At 32.5% G+C, this 25,481-nt stretch overlaps 1 protein-coding gene across 1 annotated transcript in view; it reads left to right on the top strand.

Moving 5' to 3' along the window:
• Positions 1-25,481, top strand: part of LOC111148291 (FER tyrosine kinase) — a 468,603-nt gene that overhangs the window by 65,763 nt on the left and 377,359 nt on the right. The window contains exons 4-5 of the mRNA XM_022504772.1: positions 8,311-8,484; positions 16,282-16,381. Coding sequence (XP_022360480.1) covers positions 8,311-8,484; positions 16,282-16,381 — 274 coding nt within the window. The remainder of the gene's footprint in view (positions 1-8,310; positions 8,485-16,281; positions 16,382-25,481) is intronic.

Raw genomic sequence — 25,481 nt, forward strand, 5'->3', positions numbered from 1 at the left:
ATCAAATTTTTACTTTCTTTATGGAAAAGCTGCTAGTATTTTCTGTTATTTTTAACTGGCTTTTGTTTTATATTTTCTCACACTATCAAGTAATGATTAACAAAGTAACTCATCTTGTGCTATATTATTTTACTTTTTTTTTTAAGTTTTTAATTTAAATAATCTCTGTACCCCACATGGGGCTTGAACCAAGCACGACCCTGAAATCCAAGAGTCACATGCTCTTCTGAGCCAGCCAGGAAGGAGCCCCTATATTATTTTACTTTAGATATTATTTTGGCTTCTAGTGTGATGAATGTTTCCTGTGATGCATGAGAGCTGTGATTTAATTTCATGGAAGCATCTGTACTAAATTTGGAGTGATACATTCAAGGCTGGTGTTGCATATTTTAGTAGGCTCTATATTTGGAAGTGCTATTGTAGTGTTAGGTCATAGTGTATGTATTTTGAACAGCTTGTGGATGGAATTTGAAATGAAACATGAATCTTTTTGGTTTTGATTAGTTCTAATATTTCAATTTTTACAAGGCAATTCAGGTTTGAAGACAAAAATATCGTTTGTTATCTTTTCTACATTTTGCAAATAGCTTCCTTTATTTTTATTCTCTGTATATTTTTTATGAATACACCCACGAGATGTTTGTTCATCTTATAGAAATAGCATTGTACTCTATAAACTATTTTGCAAAGTTTGACTTTTTAGCCTCTTTATATAACTTGGGCTTTCACATTTCACATGAAGTTATCTTAATTTTTAATGGCTGCATTTCATTATAATTCATTTCTTTGATTTCTTATTGATGGACTCTTTTTGCTATTAAAACTGTGATAAATGTCCTTGAAAATATAATCCATATACCTGTGCAAATCTTTTGTGTGGTATAAATTCCAAGAAGTAGATTTTCTGGGTATGAAGTTTTGCCCACTTAATATTTCAGTAATTTACTTTCCACTCCATTAACAATGTGTTAGTGAACCTGTTTTCTAAACTCTTAGCTATAGAATATACTGTTTTATTTAATTTTGTCAACCTGATACATGAAAAATAATAATTCCAAATGGCTTCATTTGTGTTTCTTTAATTAAAATGGGTAAACATCTCTCTTTAAAATATTTTTTTACTCATATTCTCTCTTTTAGAGGCATTTTGGAAACAGTATTAATAACATTGTTGACATTAAGTGGCCTTGTTTGTCTTTGACTTTTATGGAAATACTTCTACATATGACTATTAGGTATGCATTTTTGAAATGTCCCGAAACTGGCTATGAGATATTTTTCTTTTAATGGACTTTTGTCCTTTAAATAGGACTTTTGTCCATAACAGGACTTTTGTCCTATTAATATTTTGTTTAAAATTTTGCATTGGCATTTATAAGAGAATTTATTTTTGTAGTATCTTTGCCACTTTCTGATGTCTGTGTTATGGTGATTGTAGGAACTTTTTTTTCCTCATTTCTTTGAAACTTTTAGGTAGTATCAAAGGTATCTAATTCATATATTTGGAATTATAGCAAAACATTTTGAGCTTTGTACTTTATTAGTGATTTTTTTGATAATTGGTTCATGATAATCATGGAGTTCATAGTTATTGGTGTCTTTGAATTTGCTCTCTGTTGATGTGAGGATTCAGTTAGGGAAATAGAACTCGCACCAGGTAGGTTGTTTTATTTCTTTTCTTCATTTCTTTGTTTCAATAGATAGGATTTGATTTGGAGAAATATGTTTTAAAGATTGGGGTAGGGAGAATGGGCAAAATAGGCAAAGGAAAATAAGAGATAAAGACTTCCAGTTATAAAATAAAATAGTTGGGGCACCTGAGGAACTCTGTCGTTAAGCATTCGCCTTTGGCTCAGGTCATGATCCCAGTGTCCTGGGATAGAGCCCCGCATCCGGCTCCCTGCTCATTGGGAAGCCTGCTTCTCCCTCTCCTACTCCCCTTGCTTGTGTTAACCTCTCCACTATCTGTCTCTCTGTCAAATAAATAAATGAAATCTTAAAAAAAAAATAAAATAAATAAGTCATGGTGATTTAAAATACAGCATAGGTAATATAGTCAATAATGTAATTGATAACCTTGTATGGTGACAGAAACTATACTTGTGGGGATCATGTCTTAATGTATAGAAAGTTAAATCACTATGTTTTATATCTGAAACTAATATATGTCAACTATATGTCAATTAAACAAATAAATATTTAAAAAATAAATTAACAAAAAAATAAAAAAATAAATTAACAAAAGACAGATTAATAGGAGAAAAACATTTTTTTCTCAAAGATTTTGAAGTTTTGTCTTAATCTTTGGTTGTTTCTCATTTCCAAGACTTAATTTTAGATACTTCCTTTTTTTCCATTATTGTCAGCTCTCCCAATGATGTTATTAACATTATTTTTCTCTGATTTTATTTTTGACTAATTAATACTTTTTGTTTTTTTCTTTTCAATTCCCTCTTTGTATTTTCATTAGATTTTACATTGTTCTTCCTTTCCTATCTTCTAAAATTGAATATTTAATAACTTTATTTTTTCTTACTTAGAAATGGAAGTGTAAAGACTGAATCTTTCAGCAAATTGAGCTGTATATCAGAGATTTTGATAGTATTTTACTTGCTGTTATTTCCTAGGCCTTATATTAGTTTTAAAAACTTTACTTCTTGGCCTATGCTATTTTTAGGAATGATTTAATTTTTTTCCTTAAAATATTCTGTCAGTGATATTTTTCCCTAATTTTTTCCATGTAAGAGGCTAGCTAAAGAGTATAGTTAGTATGAACTATTTTCTATTTTTGAAGTTTATAAAATTTTTTATAGCCCAATATTATGTAATTCTTAAAAAATTCCATAGATTCTTTAAAAATAGGTGTCTGCTCTACTGATAGTGTATAGATTTTTAAATATAACCACAAATCAGACATATAAGTAATTATTAAATTATTAAATTACTTATTCAGATACTCTGTATTATTTATTTTTTAAATTTATTTGCTGCAGGTAGAGATAAATATGTTTAATTAACCCAATTACTTTTGATTTCTCATTTCATTTTCCACTGTTTTGCTTTGTGTGTTTTGATGTACTATTTTCTAGAATGGAAAGGTTCATGGCAGTTATATATTCATTGTGATTGATATTCTTTTATATCATAATGTGCCCTAATTTGTTTTTAATTTTCAAATTCAATTCAAAATTCAAATAGAATTCAATTTTAAATATTTGAACAGAATGACTACTGAATCTTTTTTTTTTTTTTAAAGATTTTTATTTATTTATTTGACGGACAGAGATCACAAGTAGGCAGAGAGGCAGGCACAGAGAGAGGAGGAAGCAGGCTCCCCGCTGAGCAGAGAGCCCAGTATGGGGCTCCATCCCAGAAGATCATGACCTGAGCTGAAGGCAGAGGCTTTAACCCAGTGAGCCACCCAGACGCCCCAAGAATGACTACTGAATCTTATTGTTCATATTTTTCTGGGGGATTTTTACTTGTCTTTTTGTTGTGTTATTTTATTTTACTGGTGTTACTTATTTATTGCCTATCGTGAAGATTCCCCCTCTGATTTGACAATGTTTTCCTTTTCACACGTGTTTAACAGATGATGTTTAACAAATGTGTTCAGTATAATTTTTATTTTGCAACTTATTTTTAATTGTGAATAATTTTTTGTTTCTTTTCTTTTCCCTTTTTTTAATGGACAATGTTAAGGTTCCTCAAAAATTACTTTTGGTAATTTAGAAGGTCTATATCATATTTTTTCCTAAACATTCACTTACTTAACTCTTTAACTTCTGAAACTTAAGAATTTTTAAGCTTGTCTGTATTTCTTTGTTTACAAACTTTAGAAATAAAGCTGTCTGTTGACTCTTCTATTTGAAAAGTTAGGAAGTGGACACAATTACACTTTTCTTGCCAAATTCTCATTTCTGATTCTTGGTAGTATCCCTTAGGATTTTTGTCTACTTTTTATAGTTATGTTATTACTGCATTCACATTTTGTAGCTCATCTCTTAGTAGTTATGGTATTTATATTCTGTTTTATAAACTTAACCACAGTGGTTTTGTTTTCATGTTGTATTATTTGTTCTTTGCCTATGATTAATTTTTTCCAAAGTTAAACTTTAGATATTTTCATTTTTTAATAATTCTTATCTGGATCAATGACTGACTACTGGTGATATCCCCTTATGGGGAACATTATTAACAGAATTATTATACTTAAGCTGGATTTTGTATAATAAAGCACTTAGAATGCCTGCTAGTGTTCTACAGTATTTTATTAGGCTACAAAGAATAATCTTCCCCAAATTTTTCTGATCAACAGGTAATTTAATTTATCTATGCACTGACCATTCCTGTGCCATAACCAAAGAGCCATATCTGCAAAGTGCTGTACTAGTTTTATTGCAAATGTTGAAGTACATCTTTACTTTTGTGTTTGTCAAGCAGCTGTTAATGTTTTACTCTCTTCTTTATAACAAATATTCTAGCCACCTATCTAATTCAAGTTATATATCACCCACTTTTTTTGCCCACTCACACATTCCTTTTAGGCAGTGTTTCATATTGCATTATGTCTACTCTTATCCCTCTCTCGTTGTCAGTTGAAGATAGGCCTGTTAATTTTTCCTTCCCTGTCATAATTGGCGTTACTACCACACTATCTAATTCTAGTTTTAAACAATGAAAAGTCTTTTAATGGCATATGGCATATATTTAATTCATGGTTTTACTTTACGTTTATGCCTTCCTCCCTCCCTTCCTTTCTTCTTTCAAGCAATATTGAGTAGCTATTTTTTTTTAAAGATTTTATTTATTTATTTGACAGAGATCACAAGTAGGCAGAGAGGCAGGCAGAGAGAGAGGAGGAAGCAGACTCCCCGCTGAGCAGAGAGCCCGACGCGGGGCTCGATCCCAGGACCCTGAGATCATGACCTGAGCTGAAGGCAGAGGCTTAACCCACTGAGCCACTCAGGCACCCCTTGAGTAGCTATTGTTTAAGGCATCACAGTAAATACCTAAATTAGTGCAGAAAAAGACATGGTGCTGTCCTAATGGAGCTTCCATTCTAGTTGGGGAGACAGAAAAAAACCAACAATTATACATACAGTTTAATAGTTGTTTTAAGTGCTGAGAGAGAATAGCAAGGATTAGATCTGCCTGAGATTTTGCTGCTTCCTCGAGGAAGAGAGGGATCTTGCCGTGTGAACGAGAAGATGAGCTTTCAGGAAGAGTAAATGTTCAGGAAACTGAGGGAAGAACAATGGTTCTGGAATTTATTTAGCTGGGTAGAGAATGGCAAAACTATGAAGTTGAAGGATGGACAGAGGATAGATGATCTGAGACAAATAGGTCTTAGAAAGAAATTTGGATTTTTCTTTAAATGGAAAGGAAAGGCAATGTAGGGTTTTATGTTAGAGAATTATATTTTCTTTTTCTACTTTAAGGGCAGTGGGTTGGAGAGGAGCATGAGTAGAAGAGAGGACACCAGTTTGGAGGTTTTCTAATAGTTTAAGCCAGAGTTAGTGATAACCTCCGAAATGGTTGGCAATGGAGATGGAAAGAAGTGGGTGGATTTGTGGTAGACTTTGGAGGGAGAATCAGAAAGACTTGCTGATGGATTGTTGGGGAAGTGTGACCTGAACTTAAGAGGAGCAGAGACCTTTTTAGGAAGAGAATTAGTAGTATTAGTATTTTGGGATTGGGATAAAGCCAGGTTTTTGTTAAAGCTAGAATATAAATGGAAAGTCCTGATAAGAAGTATAAGTAGTTTTCTAATAGTAGAGCAGGACTTTTTGAGGGTACGGGATTCTTTGAGAGAGTATCCTGGATCAGATTAGGAAATATTGAGGGCAATATAAGGTTGATAATTAGGGTCATGATACATACCTTGGAAGGCTTGGACTTCCCACAGTGACTACAGTAAAACAGGGCTTTTAGGCAGAATGAGATGTGCCCTTCTGGGAGGAGGAAGCCAAGGCCGTATTAGTTGTGTCATCTTTAGTGTTGGCTTTCAAGAAGGCTTCTTTCCTAGGCTGCAAAGACTCTAACACAGAATTTCAAAAATTTGTTGCTACAAAGAACTTAGAGAATATTTATTTTTTGAAGATAGATAATGAAACACTGATTCCTCTCACTTTTTTCCCTTTTCTTTTCTTTCTTTCTTTTTCCTTTCTTTTTTTTTTTTTTTTTGGTAGCCTTAACATTCTGTATATGCTATAGAATGTTTTCCCAATGTTGTGTTTTTTAATGGGATATATAAATATATATATATATATATAAAATATAAATATAAAATGAAAAAGACAAAGGTATAAGAGTTATTAGGACATTTAGTTTGTTTTTAATCCATGTTTATACAGTTTTGTTTTTCACTGTTTTCATCTTGGTTAAATTTTATTTTTTATTTAATTAATTATTTAAAGATTTTATTTATTTATTTGAAAGGGAGCAAGAGAGAACACAAATGGGGTGGAAGGGTACAGAGGGAGGGAGAAGCAGGCTCCCAGCTGATCAGGGAGCCTGGCTGTGGGCTGGATCCCAGGATCCCGTGATCATAACTGGAGCCAAAGGCAGACACTTAATGACTGAGCCATCCAGGTGGCTCTAAATTTTATATTTTAATGGCACAGGTACATGAATTTTAAGTTGCTTTGTGCTATGTAGAGCATATTATTAGTTAGATTTTTGAATTTCAAAGTAAGTATGATGATTCATAAGCCACATTTTTTCCATGTTTATAATAGCATTTCACAACTACAGTGGCCCTTGTCCCTAAACAAATGTCCTCAGAGGTTAACTTTTAAAAAAAGGTATGTTGAAGTGTATCAAAAACAGATTATCAAGTTAGACCCTAGTGAGTTCTGACTGTGATGAAGAATTTGCTTCTTTTAGGCTATTATTTTGATTTGGGTGCTTATTCAGATTTTTAAAATTAATATATAATGTATTATTTGCCCTGGGGTACAGGTTTCTGAATCATCAGGCTTACACATTTCGCAGCACTCACCATAGCACATACCCTCCCCAATGTCCATAACCCAGCCACCCTATCCCTACCCCTCTTCCCTACAGCAACCCTCAGTTTGTTTCCTGAGATTAAGAGTCTCTTATGGTTTGTCTTCCTTCCCATCCCATTTCATTTTTTATCACAAAAAATATAAATAAATATAAATATAAATAAATAAATAACAAATAAATGCTCATTTTTTCCTTCCCTACCCCTCATGGCCCCCAGCCCTGCCTCTCAAATTCCTCATATCAGAGAGCTCATATGATAATTGTCTTTCTCTGATTGATTTATTTCGCACTACATAATACCCTCTAGTTGCATCTGCTTATTCAATTTTAATTTAGGGTCCTTTTGGAACATTAACAATGAAGAATAATTCTGTTCATTCATAGAGCAAAAGTAATAGCATAAAAAATTATTCCTATCTTCAGTAAATGTCTGACGTCATATCTTGTCTATTTTTTAATCTTTAACATGGATCTTACCTGACCATGGTAAATCTTGAATTGTTTCTGAATAGAATTTTGAAGACCTATAGTGAAGGTATTCCTCAGTTACTTATTTTAGTATCTAGAAACTAGAATATCTAATAACAAATGACTTGTTCTTCTAGCAATATCCATATGCCTGCCTGTCCCATACCCGACATTACATGTGTCTGCTTTAATGAAATATGTTGTGTTGGAAAAACCTTTGAGAGCTAATGGTATTTACTAAGAAATGAGAATAGATAGAAATACAGGGATTACCAGTATTTAAGACATAAGCAGCAAAAGAGAAGCAGTTACAAAGATAGAGAAGGGATTTTTAGGAAGAGGAGAAGACAAGTTGGTATGTGGGAATATGAGAAGCCATGCAAACTGAAAAAGAAGAGTTTCAGGAAGAAGTGAGTCAGCAGGATTGGATCAAATGCTAAGAATAAAGGTGATTAAATTCCTGTTGCATTTGACTGTTAGGGAATGGTGACCTTACTGAGGCAGTAGCATGGTGTGGCAGAAGCATATATCACGTGTTGACAAACAGACAAGAAGTGGTAAAATGATGACTGCAAGTGTGGACTCTCAAAGAGCCCAATTCCTTTCATAGAATATTACATAGTCTCTGATTACTAAATTTTGAAGTATTTGTACTTGAAGTTGAAGATGTTAAATATGAACCATTCATAGCTATTGCACAATTGTCAGAAACCTGGAATTTTCTATTAATGTAATAATTTGTGTAAAACTAAATATCCTGAATACAGCACAATAAAATGGAAATCTTTAATACAGGTGCTAATTTTATTTCTTTATTTTTTTCAAAAGTCTTGGCTACTTATGATTCAGCAGACGGAACAGCTTAGTAGAATAATGAAGACACATGCAGAGGACCTAAATTCTGGACCCCTACACAGGCTCACCATGATGATCAAAGACAAACAGCAGGTGAAGAAAAGTTTTGTAGGTGTTCATCAGCAGATAGAGGCAGAGATGATCAAGGTTAGTCTTTCTCCTCTGGAATTCTTTTGTTAATGTGATTTTCAAATTCACGGAAATCTTTTACCTTGTTTGACTTTAAAAATTGTTTGTTCATCATTTATGATGAGAAATAGGTTTTGGTGTCTCTAATAAGTAATATTTTATTCTTATTGAATATAAAACATAATTGATTATACTGTTACTTTATGTTCTCTGAAAGAAAAAGAATGCTGCCAATTAAACTATGATGCAGTGCTTTCTTATCACTTAGAATTTTTATTTTTTACTTACTGAAATAGTTCTTCTAGGTTTTATTATTTTTATTTTTACTCTGCATAATAAAAAAGAAAATATAGACAAAGTAAGTTAGGATAATTTTAAATTTTCTTCCCGAGTTTGTCCCTTCTGGATAACTTCTTACAGTGTTTTTTTATTATAAAAATTTAGAATGTACAAAAGAAGAGAGAATAGTAAAATAGACTTCTATTGACTGATCCACTCACATAGTCAAGGTTTCTTTCTTTTTTTTAATCTATATTTATGTACTTTTTCTAATACACTGGATCATTTTAAAGAAAATTGCAGGTATCATTTTGTCCATAAATATTTTAGTATGTATTACTGAAATGAATACTTAAAAAAAAAAAACAACTTAACCATATTATCATTAACCCACCTAAAAATAACAGTAATTCCTTTGGGTTATTAAATATCCTGACTGTGCTCAAATGATTGTTGTTTAAATGTTTTTTACAGTTGGTTCATTTGAATCATGACCCAAACATGGCTCATACATTGTTTTTGAGTAATTTTCTTTTAATCTGTAGGTACCTCTCCTGACGTTTTAAAAATGCTATTTATTTGTGGAAGAAACTGGGTACTTTACTAAAGGTTCCAGTGCTGCCAGCCTGATCAACCTATTGAAAAAGTTTCCCTTCAGTCATTCACCAGATAGGTTTAGAAACAATTGATGTTTGCTGCTTAGATCCATTATTTAGTAGGGGTTATAAAATAGCAGTATTTTACTTCTATCATTCCTAATGTGATTGTTAGCTTTAATTTTTCAGTAAAAACTTTTCTTATATCAACTGTTTGGCTACCATGAAGTATAGTTCATAAACAACAAGCAGGATAAATGCTTGCTTTTTGCAGTTAATTAGCCAGTTTGGAGAACAATGAATTAGTTCTTTAGCAAATTCAAAAGTTAAGACTTCCAGTTTCCAGTCTGGCCTATAAGAAATTTGGAAGTTGTGACTCCATCCTAACAAAGAGTTAAAATTTGAATAAATTGAAAAATCAACATCTCTTCTTAGATCCTTAAGAGAAATGAGGTGACAGAGCTAACGGCTCCCCTAAAATTGGAGAGACAAACAAGTGAATACAGAGAATCACAATTTATCAGAGTGAAAACCTCTTTGGGAAGCAGTGCTGTGTACAAGAAAACCTGAACTGTAACTGACAAATTCTGGATGCTCAGTGTGGACAATCTGACAGTTAAAAACCCCAGGAGGAGCCAGTTATTGAGAGGACTCCATGCTATTGTGACTTTTACTTCCCAGACCTCTACCAGGTTCTCACAATGAATATTGGAGAAAAATCTCATGCTCCAGTTGGGGGAGGGGAAAGGGAACCATTTTGATATATGCCAAAGCATTCTGTCCTTAATAAAGTCTGCTCTCAGGAGAAACTGTTTACCCTTAACCTGATTAATCTGGGGGAAGGGAAATTCATAACTTCTACTCACTCTGAGTGGGGTGTGGGCTAGTCAGCTGAGTAGCGCATGTGAAGTACATAGCCAGAGAGGCACAGACTCAGTAGAAGACTGAGTTATACCCTAACCATAGGGTATAAAATGCTTCCTCTTTTCTGACAGCTTATTATTAGAGGCCTATTTAATCAGTTTCTTTTACCTGGTACATCCTGGCATATCCTGCCTAGCAATCAAGAAAAAGTAACAACGGATAGCAAAAGGGAAAAATACACAACTGGAAGACATGGAAGAAGCATCAGATCCAGACACAGTAGAGGTGTTAGAATGATCAGACTAGGAATTTAAAACAACTATGTACAATATGCTAAGGGCTCTAATGGATAAAGTAAAAAGCACGAAAGAACAGATGGGTAATGTAAGCACAAAGATGGAAATTCTAAGACAGAAACAAAAGGCATTCTAGCATTCTCTGGCATTCTAGCATTCTCTAGCATTCTAGAGAGCAAAGATGGTGTAACAGAAATGAAGAATGACTTTGATGAGTTTAATAAGAGATTGGACACAATTAAGCAAAGAATCTCTGAAGCTGAGACTATATCATTTGAAGTCTACAAAACTGAAAAGTAGAGAATAAGGACTGAAAAAAAAAAATGGAACAGAATAACCAAGAACTGTGGGTAACTAAAAAAGGTATAGCATATGTATAATGGGAATACCTGAAGGAGAGGAAAGAGAGAAAGGAACAGAAAAGATTTTTGAAATGATAATGACTGCAAATTTCCCTAAGTTAATGTCAGACAGCAAAGAGCAGATCCAGGAAGCTCAGAGAACACCAAGCAGAATAAATGGCCAAAAAACTACACATAGGCATATCAATTCCAAACTACAGATAACCAAAGGAAAAAAAAGAAAAGAAGCCTGAATATAAAAGCACCTTACCTATAGAAGATCAAATATAGGAATTACATCTGACTTCTCAAAAGTAAGTAGGCAAGAAGGAAATGGAATGAAATATTTAGATGTTGAGAGAAAAAAACCCCACAATCCTAGAATTCTATACCCTGTAAAATTATCCTTCAAGAGTGAAATAAAGCATTTCTTAAACAAACAAAAATTGAAGAAACTTGTAGCCAGTGGATTGAGAAGGAAAATGAAAAAGTTCAGAAACTCAGATGTACATAAAGAATGAAAGAGCATTAGGGAAAGAATGTGAAGATAAAATAAAAACTTATTTTTCTCATTCTTGATCTAACATGTTATAGTTTATTGAAAATAATAATAGCAACAATATTCTGTTATGTATGGTCATATATCTTGGGTGTGTACATTTGTATACATACATATATAAGTTTATGTTGCTTATATATAAGTGAAATGAAAGACATTAATGATATACAGGATAGAAAGGAGGTATTAGGATTATTTTTGTATTGTAAGGTACTCATACTACCTGTGAAGTGCTATAGGGTTCTTTGAAAAGAGGCTTTCATTAGTTTTAAACACATATTGTGAACTCCAGGAAACCTACAAAAAAAAAGTTAAAAAAGAACTATAACTGGGGGTGCCTGTGCTCAGTTGGTTAAGCCTCTGCCTTCGGCCTGGGTCATGATCTCAGGGTCCTGGGATTGAGCCCCACATCAGGCTTTCTGCTCAGCAGGGAACCTGCTTCCCCCTCTCTCTCTGCCTGCTGCTGCTCTGCCTACTTGTGATCTCTCTGTGTCAAATAAATAAATAAAATCTTTTTAAAAAAGTATAATTGACATACTAGAAATGAGAGAGAATAGAATTGTATAAAATATCAAAACCACAGAAAAAATGGTGGAAGACAAAAATAGGAACAATAATAAGGGTACCAATAGGAAACTAACAAATATGATTGCCATTAATCCAGGTATTTAAATAAGTTCTTTGATGGTTAGTGGTCTAAAGAAGCCAATTAAAGGACAGAGATTGTCAAAGTGGATTTAGTATATGTGCTGCCAAAGCAAGCACATGTCAAAGTGGATTTAGAAACAAGACCCAAATGTATGTTGTCTACAAGAAGCCCATTTTAAATATTAAGATGTATATAGATTGATAATAAGTGGATGGAGAAAGATATTCTATGCTAATCCTAATTAAAAAAAGTATATTAACGTTAGAGCAGTCTTCAAAGCAAGGAAACTTATTGGGGATAAAAAGGAGGATTACATAATGATAAAGGGGTTAGATCTCCAAGAAGATGTAACAATCCCTAATATGTATGTGCCCAACAACATAACGTCAAAATACTGATGGAGCGCAAAAATTGATAGAATTGTGAGGAGAAATAGATGAATACTCCGTTACAGCTGGAGACTTCAACACCCCTCATCAGAAATGAACAGACCCAGCAGGCAGAAAATCAGTAAGGACATGGATGAACTTAATAATACCATTAATCAATTAGATAACAGTGAACATCTACAGACTGTTTCATTGAATAACAGCAGAATACACATTCTTCTGAAGCTTACATGGGAGATTGAACAGATACACTACATTCTTGACCGTAAATCATACCTTAATAAATTTAGAAGAAGAGAAATCATCCAGTGTCTGTTCTGAGACCACAGTGGAATTAAACTAGAAATCAGTAATAGAAAGATAGCTGTATCATAGTGTACTTCTATTTTCAACTTTTTGAGAAACCTCCTTACTGTTTTTTAGAGTAGCTTCACCAATTTGCATTCCAACCAGCAGTGTAAGAAGGTTCCTCTTCTCTGCATCCTTGCCAGCACCTGTCATTTCCTGTGTTAATTTTAGCAAATTTGATGGTGGAGGTGATATCTCATTATAGTTTTGGTTTGCATTTCCCTGATAATGAGTGATGTTGAGCATCTTTTCATATATCTATTGGCCATCTAGATGTCTTCTTTGGAAAAGATGAAATGAAATACTTCTAAATGGCACATGGATCAAAGAAGAAATCTCAAGAGAAATTAAAACATATTTTGAACTAAATGAAAATGAAAATAAAACTTACCGAAATTTGTAGGTTGCAAAAGCAGTGCTTCGATGGAAATTTATAGTATTGAATATATGCTAGGAAAGAAAAAAGATCTAAAATAATCCTCTAAACTTCTACTTTAGGGCATTAGAAAAAAAAGAAAGAGCAAATTGAATCCAAAATAAGCAGAAGAAAAGACATAATACAAATTAGGGTGGAAATCAGTGAAAGTGAAAACATAAAGTGAATAGAAAAATCAACAAAACAAAAAGCTAATTTCTTGAAAAGATCAATAATATCAGTAAGTTTGTAGCCAGGTTACGTAATAAAAACAACATGGGCACAAATTACTAATAATAGGATTGAAAGAGGGGACGTCAATAGTCCATATTAAAAGGGTAATTAAGGAATACTGTAAATAACTCTATGCCCACAAGTTTGGTTACGTACAAGAAATTTGGCAATTCTCTGGAAGACACAGTCTGCTAAAAGCTCACGCAAGAAGAAATAGCTGATCTGAATAGGTATATATCTATTGAAGTCATTGAATCAATAATTAATAACCTTTCAAAACCAAAAACACCATGCTCAGATAGTGAATTCTTTCAAATATTTAAGGAAATAATCATACCAATTCTCTATGAATTCTTTCAGAAAAAGAAACTGAGGGATACTTCCTAACTAATCCAAGAGATCACCATTACCAAATCAGACAAAGACATTAGAAGATAAAACTACAGACCAGTATCTCTCATGAACATAGATGCAAAAATCCTTAACAAACTATTAGAAAATCAAATCCTACAATGTATAAAAATAATTGTATATCATGACCAGTGAGATTTATTTCAGGTATGCAAGGCTGGTACAACATTTGGAAAATCAATTAATGAAGTCCATCACATGAACAGATTAGAAAAAGGAAAATCACATGAGCATGCAAATAGATGTAGAAAAATCACTTGACAAAAATTACAAAACCAGTACGCATTCATGATAAAAACTCTCAGTAAACTAGGCAAAGGGGAAACCTTCTTCAACTTAATAAAGAATATCTACAGAAAACCTACAGCTAACATCATAAGTAATGATAAGAAACTTGAAACTTTCTCAGTAAGATCAGAAGCAAGTCAAAGATGTTTTCTCTTACCGTTGCTTGTTAACATCATACTGGAAGTCTTAGCTAATGCAGTAAGTCAAGAAAAGAAATGTATACAGACTGGGAACAATGAAATTAAGCTGTCTTTATTCACAGATGATATGACTGTCTAAAGAAAATCCAAGTGAATCAACAAAAAAACTTGTAATTAATAAGTGATTATAGCAAGGTTACAGTATGAAATGTTACTCTACAAAAGTCAGTCACTTTCTTGTACATCAACAATAAACAAGTGGAATATGCAATTAAAAACACAATACCATTTTCATTAGCTCCTCCAAGAATGAAATACTTATATACATATATGCAACATATATACAAGATCTATAGGAGGAGAACAACTGAATTCCAAGGAGAGAAATTATAGAAGAAATAATTGGAGACGTATTCCATGTTTGTTGATGAGAAGACTCAATATTGTCAAGATGTCAGTTTATATCAGCAAGATGTCAGCTTGCTCTTTAGATTTAACACAATCCCAATATTGACAGACTGATTCTAAAGTTTATATGAGATGCAGACTTGTCAACAGAATATTGAATATGGAATATTATTTAGTACTCAGAGAAATTAGCTATCAAGCCACGAAAAGACCTGGAGGAAATTTACATGCATATTACTAAGTGAAAGAAGCCAATCTGAAAAGGGTACATACTACATGATTCTAACTGTATGATATTCTGGAAAAGGCAAACTATAGAGACAATAAAAAGATCAGTGGTTTCCAGGAGTTAAGGAAGAGAGAGGAATGAATAGGTGCAGCCCAGAGGATTTTATGACAGTTAAACTACTTTATATGATACTATAATTATAGGTATATGTTGTTATATATTTGTTCAAATCCATAGAATATACACCAGGAATGAAACCTAATTTGGATTTTGGATGATAATGATGTGTCATTGTAGGGTCATCTGTTGTAAAAAATATACCACTCTAGTAGGAGATGACTGTGCATTGGTACATACAGAAGGTATATGGGAAATCTCTGTTATTTTCTGTTCAATTTTATTGTGGAACTAAATCTGCTCTAAAAAATAAAGTCCAGTATACAAAGTTAATTATTGAGTTTTCTTTTATTTTGAAGATTTATTTATTTGAGAGAGAGAGAGAGAGAGAATGAACAGAGGGAGGGGCAAAGGGAGAGAGAGCGAATCCTCAAGCAGACTCTGCAGAATGTGGAGCCTGACACAGGGCTTGCTCCTAGGACCCTGGGCTCATGACCTGAGCTGAAACCAGGAGTCAGCTGCCCAACCAACTGAGCCAGCCAGGTGCCCCTTGAGTTTTCCTTTTCTTAAAGGAATGGTGCAGACTCATTTATATCTGTATCATAGCTATCAATATTTTTGCGTTTTTTTTTTGTATATCGTTGTCCTCCGGTCCATCCAGAGCAATGGTGATGCAGAGTTCGTTAAAAGTGGACTCTGGAATATTCTTCCAAGTTGCTTTTGCCCTTTTTGTAAGTTTTTGATGTTGCTGATATCTCAGTTTCTCAAAGGTATATTAGAAGTTTTTCAGATACCATCTAAGACCCTTATTTTTTCCTTAAATGCTATTTAAGTGGGTTTTTGACTATAGAATCAAGGACTTTCATTTGCTTAGTTTTTCCAAAGAAATAAAAAATACTCATATTAGAAGTGGTAAATTAGAACAAGTCCAAGTTACTCTGTATAATTAATATATATATTTAAATTAGCTTTTTTATTAGTGAAAATATTTCTATATACAGCATCTTAATCTATTGGTCTTTAAAGTTAATATGATGACAGCAGTATTTCTTGACTTGCTTTTCTAAGAAATGTTATTCTTTTTCATATGCTGTTGAATTTATTATTGATTTCTAAACCAATTTTTAATATATTATCTATAATATATATTAAGGAGCAACTCTGTTCTGTAAGCAATAAAATATATATCAGTTAATACTCTTGGATTTAAGTTTTTGACCATAAATTTATTCTTTATTATTCTTTTTGACAGGTTACAAAGACAGAATTAGAGAAATTAAAATCCAGCTATAGACAGTTAATAAAAGAAATGAATTCTGCCAAAGAGAAATATAAAGAAGCTTTAGCTAAAGGTATGGAAAAGTTATGAAAAATTATTTATTTTAATGATTTTTATTCTTATCATTTGAAGATTGTCTTAATGAGTAGCAGATTGATTCTACTTAGGCCAATTCACATTTTAAAAATATCAAAATATGCCAAAATAGACTAATTGTCAAACTATTTAATAAGTCTTTTTATTTTTTTGTTTTTTTAAATGATATATTTTTGAGTAGTTCATGCTAAATGAAATTACATAGCACTTGTAGTAGAATGCAAAGAATGTTTAAATTTTTTTCTCCAGCATCAGATTTACTTATTTAATTACTGAATACTAAATAAGAAAAATAAGGTCGTATTTGTTTAGATACCTTTTTTAGTCCTCTTTTTACCTGTAGTAGTTAAAAGCCATTAAAAGACAAGATTATTTTATGGCATTATTTTGCTTTCATAGCTTAATTTTATGTGCCTATATTGTTCTAACATTTTCCTAAGAACCTTTTGAAATAAATAGAAAGAGAAACATTATTTTTATTTTATTTTATTTTAAACAAGAGTTTATGGTTATGAGTCTTTAAATGTGAGTGAACAGTCTTCATATTTAAATTTTTTTAAATTATAAAAGTTGGAGGGTTTTTTTTTTTTTTTAATTCTTCTGTCTAAATATAAGCTTTACTAGCAGCTCTGTCTTCTTTTCCTCAACATAGTTTCTCTTGGTCTTTTACTTGTGTATATATTCTTGTTTTGCTGAGGTAAAGCAAATAAATAGCTCTACATTTGAATATATCTTGCACAATGAAAATACCATGTTTTTGTTGTTAATCCCAGTAGACTAAAAGAGATACTGATGTAGATGGATTTCTCCCTCCTTCCGTTTCTTACTTTCCTTTGTCTTCACTCTCTTTCTCCTCTGGCTGCTCTCTGGTTGCTTCCTCCTCTTCCTTCTCTCTGTCCTTCCCCATTCTCTTGCTTACTCTTTGCTCCCCATTTTCCTACCAACACAACATTTACTTTGTTTCTGTCTGTTACTGTCCCCACCCCTCACACATTTACCTCATGTTTCTGTTTTTTGCAGTGTTTCTGCTACCTTTTTAGGGAAGATGAAGCTCTGTTTGAAGTTTTCTTATTTCTGCTTACTTATTTGTCATGTACCTCAATCAGTATTTTGAGATCATGATCTCCTTATTAATATAAACATATCTTTTAAAATACATTTGTAATTCAATTATCTTAAACTATTTAAAAACTTAAATTATATTAAAAAATCATTTAAAAAATGGCATTGTATAAAGATCATATACATACTTTGGAGTCAGATAGTATTGGATATAAATTCCAACACTGTGATTACTTCATAGATTTTCAAATTTCATATATTTAATTATTATTCTTTTATTATTTTAAAAGATCTCTAGATAATCAAGAAATATTTACTGAACATTTGCTGTCTATAAGTTATTGAAATTCAAACAGTATTTCCTAGACATTCAAGGAGCTTACCCATTTCTAGTTGATGTTCTAATTTCTGAACAAGTCTTACCCTCTTTCAAAATTCAGTTTATGTGCAAGGGATCCCTTGCTAAATCAAGAGTAGTTTAGAAGTAGTTTTGTACGTTAAGCATTACTACTCAATCTGTCAAAATAGTTAATTTTATAAGGTCTGTTACTTAATGCATGTCTAGCATTCTCAAATTAGTGCCCTATATTAAAAATATCTAATTTAAATTCACTCAGAGCAAGTGATGAATTAATCCAACTGTATTATAATTCAGCTGTGCTAAGTATTTCACGCTAGGTTTGTATCTGTTGAATGATTATTTAAAAAAAAGATATAATTACTCCCTAGTCTTTGATATTTTTTGTTTGTTTGTTTTTGTTTTTTAAAGATTTTATTTATTTATTTGACAGACAGAAATCACAAGTAGGCAGAGAGACAGGCAGAGAGAGCGGAGGAAGCAGGCTCCCCACTGAGTAGAGAGCCCGATGCGGGGCTCGATCTCAGGACCCTGGGATCATGACCCGAGCTGAAGGCAGAGGCTTAACCCACTGAGCCACCCAGGCACCCCTGATATTTGTTTTTTTAATGATTAGTTTATTTTGGTTGAAAAAATGAAATTTAATTCTGATGTCATAATAAAATTTTTAAATCGTTCTTCTGTGTAGGGCTTATATTATCAAATATTTTTCACAGATAATAGTTATTCTTTATTTTTTTAAAATTACTTTTAATTTAGATAAAATACCATTTAGTGTATTAATAGTAGGAAGGCAACTAGATTTGAAGATTATAGTTTTAATTGGTCCCAAGAAGGGTTATTATTTGGCTGAATGTCATGAAATTAAAATATGTGAATTTATTTACATTTCTCCTTCTAAAGGTATTAGTGATAATATTTTCCAATTTTCAAAAATTTGATTGTTGTCATTAAATCAATGTATACCCTATAGAATATACATATATATAACCTATAGAATATATATAACCTATAGAATACATATTTTTAAAATAAGTTCTTCTATGATTGTGTTTGATACATGACATGTAAATTTATCTTTTTATAATCAGAACTATCTTTATGCTCATGTTTATGTGAAAAAGTATAGAATTTTATTTTTGAACACTTTGTTTCTGTTATCAAACTACTTTTTATGTTTAACATGGAAATTTTCTTCTGTGAAGTTATTTACTCTTTACAAGGATGGCAAAATTTCCAATATTTGCAGACTTTATGTCAGAACCTTAGTTCATATGTATAGGCCAGACCAGGGCAGTTCTGGAATGGTCTCTAGGAACTGCTGGGCACCAACAATGAATACCCTGGCTGTGGTTCTAGCCACCAAAGATATTAGGAGGTCTTAAGACCCCAGTCTGACATATAGCTTCCAGTTAGAGAAGATGAGGCTTTAGGGAAGACAAGGCTTTGGGGGAAACAAGGCCTGAAATAATTCCTATAGTGAGGCTTAAATTCTGGATTTGAGAATGAATTCAGAGTTAAATGTTCAGTTACTCCAACTGGAGGTTTAGCACTTACAGTTGATGAGAAGGAAGGCAGGGTTAATGCTTAAATTCCGAATTCCTGACCCCTGCTGTGTGGCTTACATAAAGGAACATTAGTTTATATTGTCTAATGTAAAATATAACACTCATTTGCCACATAAATGTAGCACTTTAATTAATTTCTTTGTAATATACCTTAAGTATTAAACTTTTTTTGCTCTGTGCTGTGCTGAGAAAGCAAATATTTGTCTTAAATTGACTTGGACTAATTTGAACATTAGTCTGTTGATTATTATTTATAACATGTAAACTGAGAACAACCAAAATAATTTTAGTCTACTGAGCTGAAGTCAGTTATTCAGAATGTTTCTTTTTTTTTTTTTAAGATTTTATTTATTTATTTGACAGAGATCACAAGTAGGCAGAGAGGCAAGCAGAGAGAGAGGAAGGGAAGCAGGCTCCCTGCTGAGCAGAGAGCCCGATGTGGGGCTCGGTCCCAGAACCCTAGAATCATGACCTGAGCCGAAGGCAGAGGCTTTAACCCACTGAGCCCCCCAAGGCGCCCCCAGAATGTTTCTTGATAGCAGCACAGAATAATGAGTTCTTGAATACAAAATATACAGGTTTTACTTTTCTATTATTGCAAATTAAGTTCTGAGTACTTTAAGTTGAGCAACCATTTAGGTTTAGCCATAAAACAATTCTGTGAATCTACAAAGCTAAGGTTTTGACATAATGCCTGTAAATGTTGGCAAAATTTTCCGTCACATTTATCCATATAAAAGGTAAATGGGGGGCACCTGGGTGGCTCAGTTAAGCGCCTGCCTTTGGCTCAGGTCATGATCCCAGGGTCCTGGGATCAAGCCCCATATTGTCTCCCTGCTCAGAGGGAAACCTGCTTCTCCCTCTCCCACTCCCACTTGCCCTGCTTGTGTTCCCTCTCTCGCTGTGTCTCTCTCTGTCAAATAAATAAACAAAATATTTTAAAAAGATTGAAAGTAAAAAGTAAATGACTTCACAAAAGAACTCCTATAGGATCATATTGTCTATGAATAAAGAAAGTTTAACTTTCTCTTTCCTATCTTGATAGCTTTTTCTTTTTCCTGCCTGATTGCCCTAACTAGAGCCTCCAGTATAATGTTGAATAGCGGTAGAAAGAGCAAAGCTATTGGTCTTTTTCCTTGAATGTAAGGGAAAAGTCAAAATTAAGTATTAAATTAGCTATAGTTTCAAAGTTTTTATCAGGTTGAAGTTCCTTTCTATTCCTGCTTCAGAGTAGATGCTGCATTTTGTCAAATGCTTTCTTAGTATCTACGGAGATAAATATTTCTTTTTCTTTTTGTTTGGTAGGAATTGCTTTGATTGATTTTCATGTTTCAAATATTACACCTGATCTCACATTCTTAGGATAAAGTCCTTGGTATGATGCACTATCAGTTTTTAAATATTGATGAATATGGTTGGCTAAGTTTTTTTTTTTTCATAATTTTTATCTATATCTTTGTTTCTTGTATTTTTGTCTCATTTTATTATAAAGCTAATGCTAGTCTGTGAGTGGTTACTTCTTATTCAACTTTTTAGAAAGATTCGTGTTCAATTGGGTTCAATTGGTAGTATTTCTTAAATATTGATAGAATTCACTTGTGAAGCCATCTGGGTCTGCTTGTTTTTGTTTTTTACTTTTTGGCAAAGATTTTTAAACTACCAATTTTTTGGATTAATGTAGACTCTTTAGTTTATCTGTTTCTTTTTGAGTTTTAATAGGTTGTATCCGTCAAAGAAATGCCCATTTCACTTAAGTTGTTGGATTTATTGCTATCAAATTGTTCATATTTCCTTATTGACCTTTTTAATTTGTAGAATCTGTGGTGACTTCTTTCCCATTCTTGACACTGATATTTTATGTTTCCCATTCTTGATACTGGTATTTTATGTCTTGATACTGGCATTTTATGATACTGGTATTCCTAAGCATTCTGGCTAGAGGTTTATCGATTTTATTTTCTCAAAGATCAGCTTTTGGCTTTATTGGTTTTTTTTCCCCCCTGTTTTTCTGCTTTCTGTTTAATTGACTCATGCTCTAATTTTTATTTAATTTCTTTCCTTCTGCTTGTTTTAGGCTTAGTTTGCACCATTTAAAAAATTTTTAAATGGGGTGCCTGGGTGGCTCAGTGGGTTAAAGCCTCTGCCTTCAGCTCAGGTCATGATCCCAGGGTCCTGGGATCAAGCCCTGTGTTAGATTCTCTGCTCAGCAGGGAGCCTGCTTCCTCCTCTCTCTCTGCCTGCTTCTCTGCCTACTTATGATCTCCATCTGTCAAAAAAAAAAAAAAAAAATCTTAAAAAAAATTTTTTAATGTTCTTAATGTGGAAGTTAAGATCATTGATTTGAGAGCTGTCTTTTTCTACAGGCATTTTGTGCTATAATTTCCCTAAGTACTGTTTTAGCAGCATTCCAGAAATTTTCGTACACCATTTTCATTTCATTCAATTAAAAATACTTTCTAATTTCCCTTTTCTTTTTTTTCTTTGCTCTATAGGTTATTTAAAAGTGTTTGGGTTAGTTTTCTAAACATTTGACATTTTTCTAGAGATGTTTAAATATTTATTTTTAATTTAATTCCATTTGATCTGAGGATTTTTTTAATGACTTCATTTCTTTAAATTTGTGTATATATGTTATCTGGCCCACAGTATGGTCTGTTTTGATAAATGCTTCATAACTACTTGATAAGAATGTGTGTTCTGCTGCTATTGGTTAGAGTGGTCTATACTGTCAGCCTGGTCCAGTAGGCTAATTGTATTTTTTGATATTTTTATGTTCTTACTGATTTTCTATCTATTTGTTATATAATGATTGAGAGAGGGCAAATGAAATCTCCCACTGTAATTGTGAATTAGTCTATTTCTTCTTGTAGTTGTCAATTTTTTGCTTCATGTATTTTGAAAATCTGTTACTAGGTAAATAAGCAGTTATGATTATTATATCCCTTGATGAATTGACCCCTTTATCATTATGAAATGATCTTTATTATCCCTGGTAGTATTCTTTGGTGTGTTATCTATTCTACCTGATATTAATATAGCCACGACTATACATTACTTTGATTAGTGTTTACATGTTATATCTTTTTTTCATTCTTTAATCTGTTTCAGTCTTTATTTTTGAGTTACAAGCTTTATAAGCACCGTATAGTAAGGTTGTGCTTTTTTGTCTTGTTAATCTCTACATTTTAATGGGGATGATGAGACTATATTTAATACAACTTTTGGTAATGTTAGGTTTAAATCTTTCATCTTGCAGTTTGTTTTCTCTTTATTCCACTTATTCTTTATTCTCCTTTTCATTTTATCTGCCTTCTTTTGGATGAATTGAAATATTTTCTTAAGGTACCATTTTATCCCTGTTGTTGTCTTATTACCTATAACTTTTTATTTTGTTATGTTATCTTTAATAGTATATCTTCAGGTGTTATAATGTTTTGCTTTTAACATGGGACTCTTACAATGGTATAGCCTTTTGGTCTGTTTGCTGTTGTTGTAGCATATATTACTTTTGCATATGTTGTAAAGTCCACCCTACCTTGTTAATATTTTTGTATTTATTTGGTCAGTTTTTTTTTTAATTATGACAGAACAGCTCATATATTTATCTATGTAGCTATCTTTTCTAGCATTCTGTATTCCCTCTGGTATCATTTTACTTATGCCTGAAAGACTTGTTTTAATGTTTCTTGTAATGTAAATCTATAGTAATAAATTCTTTCAGTTTTTCCATGCTTGATAAAGTTTCATTTCACCTTTGTTTTTGAAATATATCTTTGTTGGGTATAGAATTCTATTTTGGCATTTTATTTCCTTTTCAGATCTTTAAGCAATTTGTTGATGATGTATATTGCTGTGGGTTTTTTTTTCTCTCTTTGTTTGTGGTTTTTGAGCCACTTGTATCTGAGAATTTATAGTTTTCATCAAATTTGGAAAACTTTTATCCACTATTTCTTCATGTATATTTTCTGTCTCCCCATCTCTGTTCTCTAACTCTGTTAGAGACTCCTGTTACACATATACTAGGTTGCCTGTAGTTGTCTTACAGCCTATTGATGCTCTTCATTATTTTTCCCTGTCTTTTTTTCTCTTTCTTTCTTTCTCTCTCTCTAACATTTATTTATTTTAAAAGAAGAGAGAGAGAAAAAGTGCGAGTGCAGAGTGCAGGGGGAGGGGCAATGAAAAACCTGGTGGAGGGGTGGGGAGTGGAAATAGAATCTCAAACAGACTCCCTGCACAGCGCAGAGCCAGAGGCAGAGCTCCATCCCAGGACCCTGAGATCATGATGTGAGTCAAAATCAAGAGTCAGACTTTATACCAACTGAGCCACCCACGCATCCCTCTTTCTGTTTCATTTTGATTAGTTTCTATGGCTATGTTTATAAATTTACTAATCTTCCTTTCTACAATGCCTGATCTGCCTTTAATCCCATGCAACATAGTTTTCATTTCAGGCATTGCGTATTATGCCTGAATAATTATGATTTGGGTTTTTTTCTTAAAAGGTATCTACTTAACATTTTAACGTAAGTTTTGAATCTTAGTGGACTTCATCATTTTTCTTCATTTTTTTCTAAGAGTTGTATGAGTTTATTCATTCCCAGATTTTTTTATTTCACTATAATCTTCCACTTGTTTGTGTTATAAAAAATACACATAGCCTTTACTTGTATACCTACATGCAGTCCCTTTGTTCATATGGCACGTAGCATTTTTTTCCATAGTTAAAAATATTTTTAAGGGTAAATGTAATGTATGGTAATTTTCTAAAAGGTAAGCAATACCATATTGAACCTTATGGTATTGAATTAAGTGAATTTAAATACAGTTTTGCTTTGCAGTTTTATAGTTTGCTTGAAGATGTACTGAACTAACAGAAAAGATGTTCAAAATAACTCTTATGGTTATGTATTCTTATATAGCCTATTTAATTGATTCTGTGTGGCTAGAATTATGCTAGGGTTTTATATTTACCAAGCCTCAAAATACCCACAATAACATTTGTGGGGGTTTCTCATACATGAGTGGAAGTCTGAATGCTTTTGCTTTATCATACATCGTATTCAGAAAAAAGAAGATAGGATGAGCTATTCCACATTATACATGCCCATAACAGTCAGTCTAGCAAAGTTTAAAAGGAGCTCTCTTCACCCACTTTTATAACAAGAGTAGGGAAACAAACTCTCCTTCAAATTTTCTTTCTTTATGGGAAACAAAACAGAGTGCTAAGAGATTTGTAAACTCCCTGATTATTTACAGCCCTCACTTATCCTATGCAGACAGAATAAGAGGATACCTACTGCTAGAACTGTGGGGAGCTAGCTACAAGTCTCATTCAAAAGTAAATTTTTCTGTAATTGGGAAGTAGATTTTCTTAAATTGCCTCTTCATGCATTATGAATAGTTCTGTGGTATTTTATAGCCAATTAAAATTGATTAGATCCATTGAGTTGTCTCTTTAGAGTACTTTAATTATGAAAACCAGTTTGAAATGAGTCCAGATTTGAGACAGATGGTTAAATTTATGTTTAAATAAATCCAAATTTAAAAAAATGAGTAAAACTTTTTAAAGCCTCTTTAGCTGATTTTCTCATTTTTAGTCCAACAAGAATGGCAGCTGGCCTTCCTGTTCAATAATCTCTAAATCTTGGAGACTTCCAAAAATTAGAATCTTATATGCATGATATATGGAGGTCCTCTAGACAAATATTCTGAAATCCATATTTATTTCTTAGTTCAACCTAAGGAAAGAAATCCATTTTGGATACAGAACTTGCTAAAGACCAAAGCTGAGTTCAAGCTGTGTTTGTTGATCATCACTTCTATTGATGTGGCTTGAAAGTGAGGTTTTCTTTTTTTTTTTTTTGGACCTACTTATTAATACATGATATATCAGCAGCTAACTTATGGCATGAATGCTTTTCACTGCATGGAGCTTAATACAGTTGGAAGTTTACAAGGTCATAAAGACTAATGATATTCTTCATTGTTAATCTAATTTGCATTGGGTTAAAGTTGCAGAAATTGGAGTGACAGTTATAATATTCTCATTAGATGCTGAAATATTATGTGGGATGGGATATGCTGCATGA

The sequence above is a fragment of the Enhydra lutris genome, unplaced genomic scaffold (assembly GCF_002288905.1).
Source record: "Enhydra lutris kenyoni isolate GAN:26980312 unplaced genomic scaffold, ASM228890v2 scaffoldscaffold19, whole genome shotgun sequence".
In the NCBI taxonomy this organism is placed as follows: domain Eukaryota; kingdom Metazoa; phylum Chordata; class Mammalia; order Carnivora; family Mustelidae; genus Enhydra; species Enhydra lutris.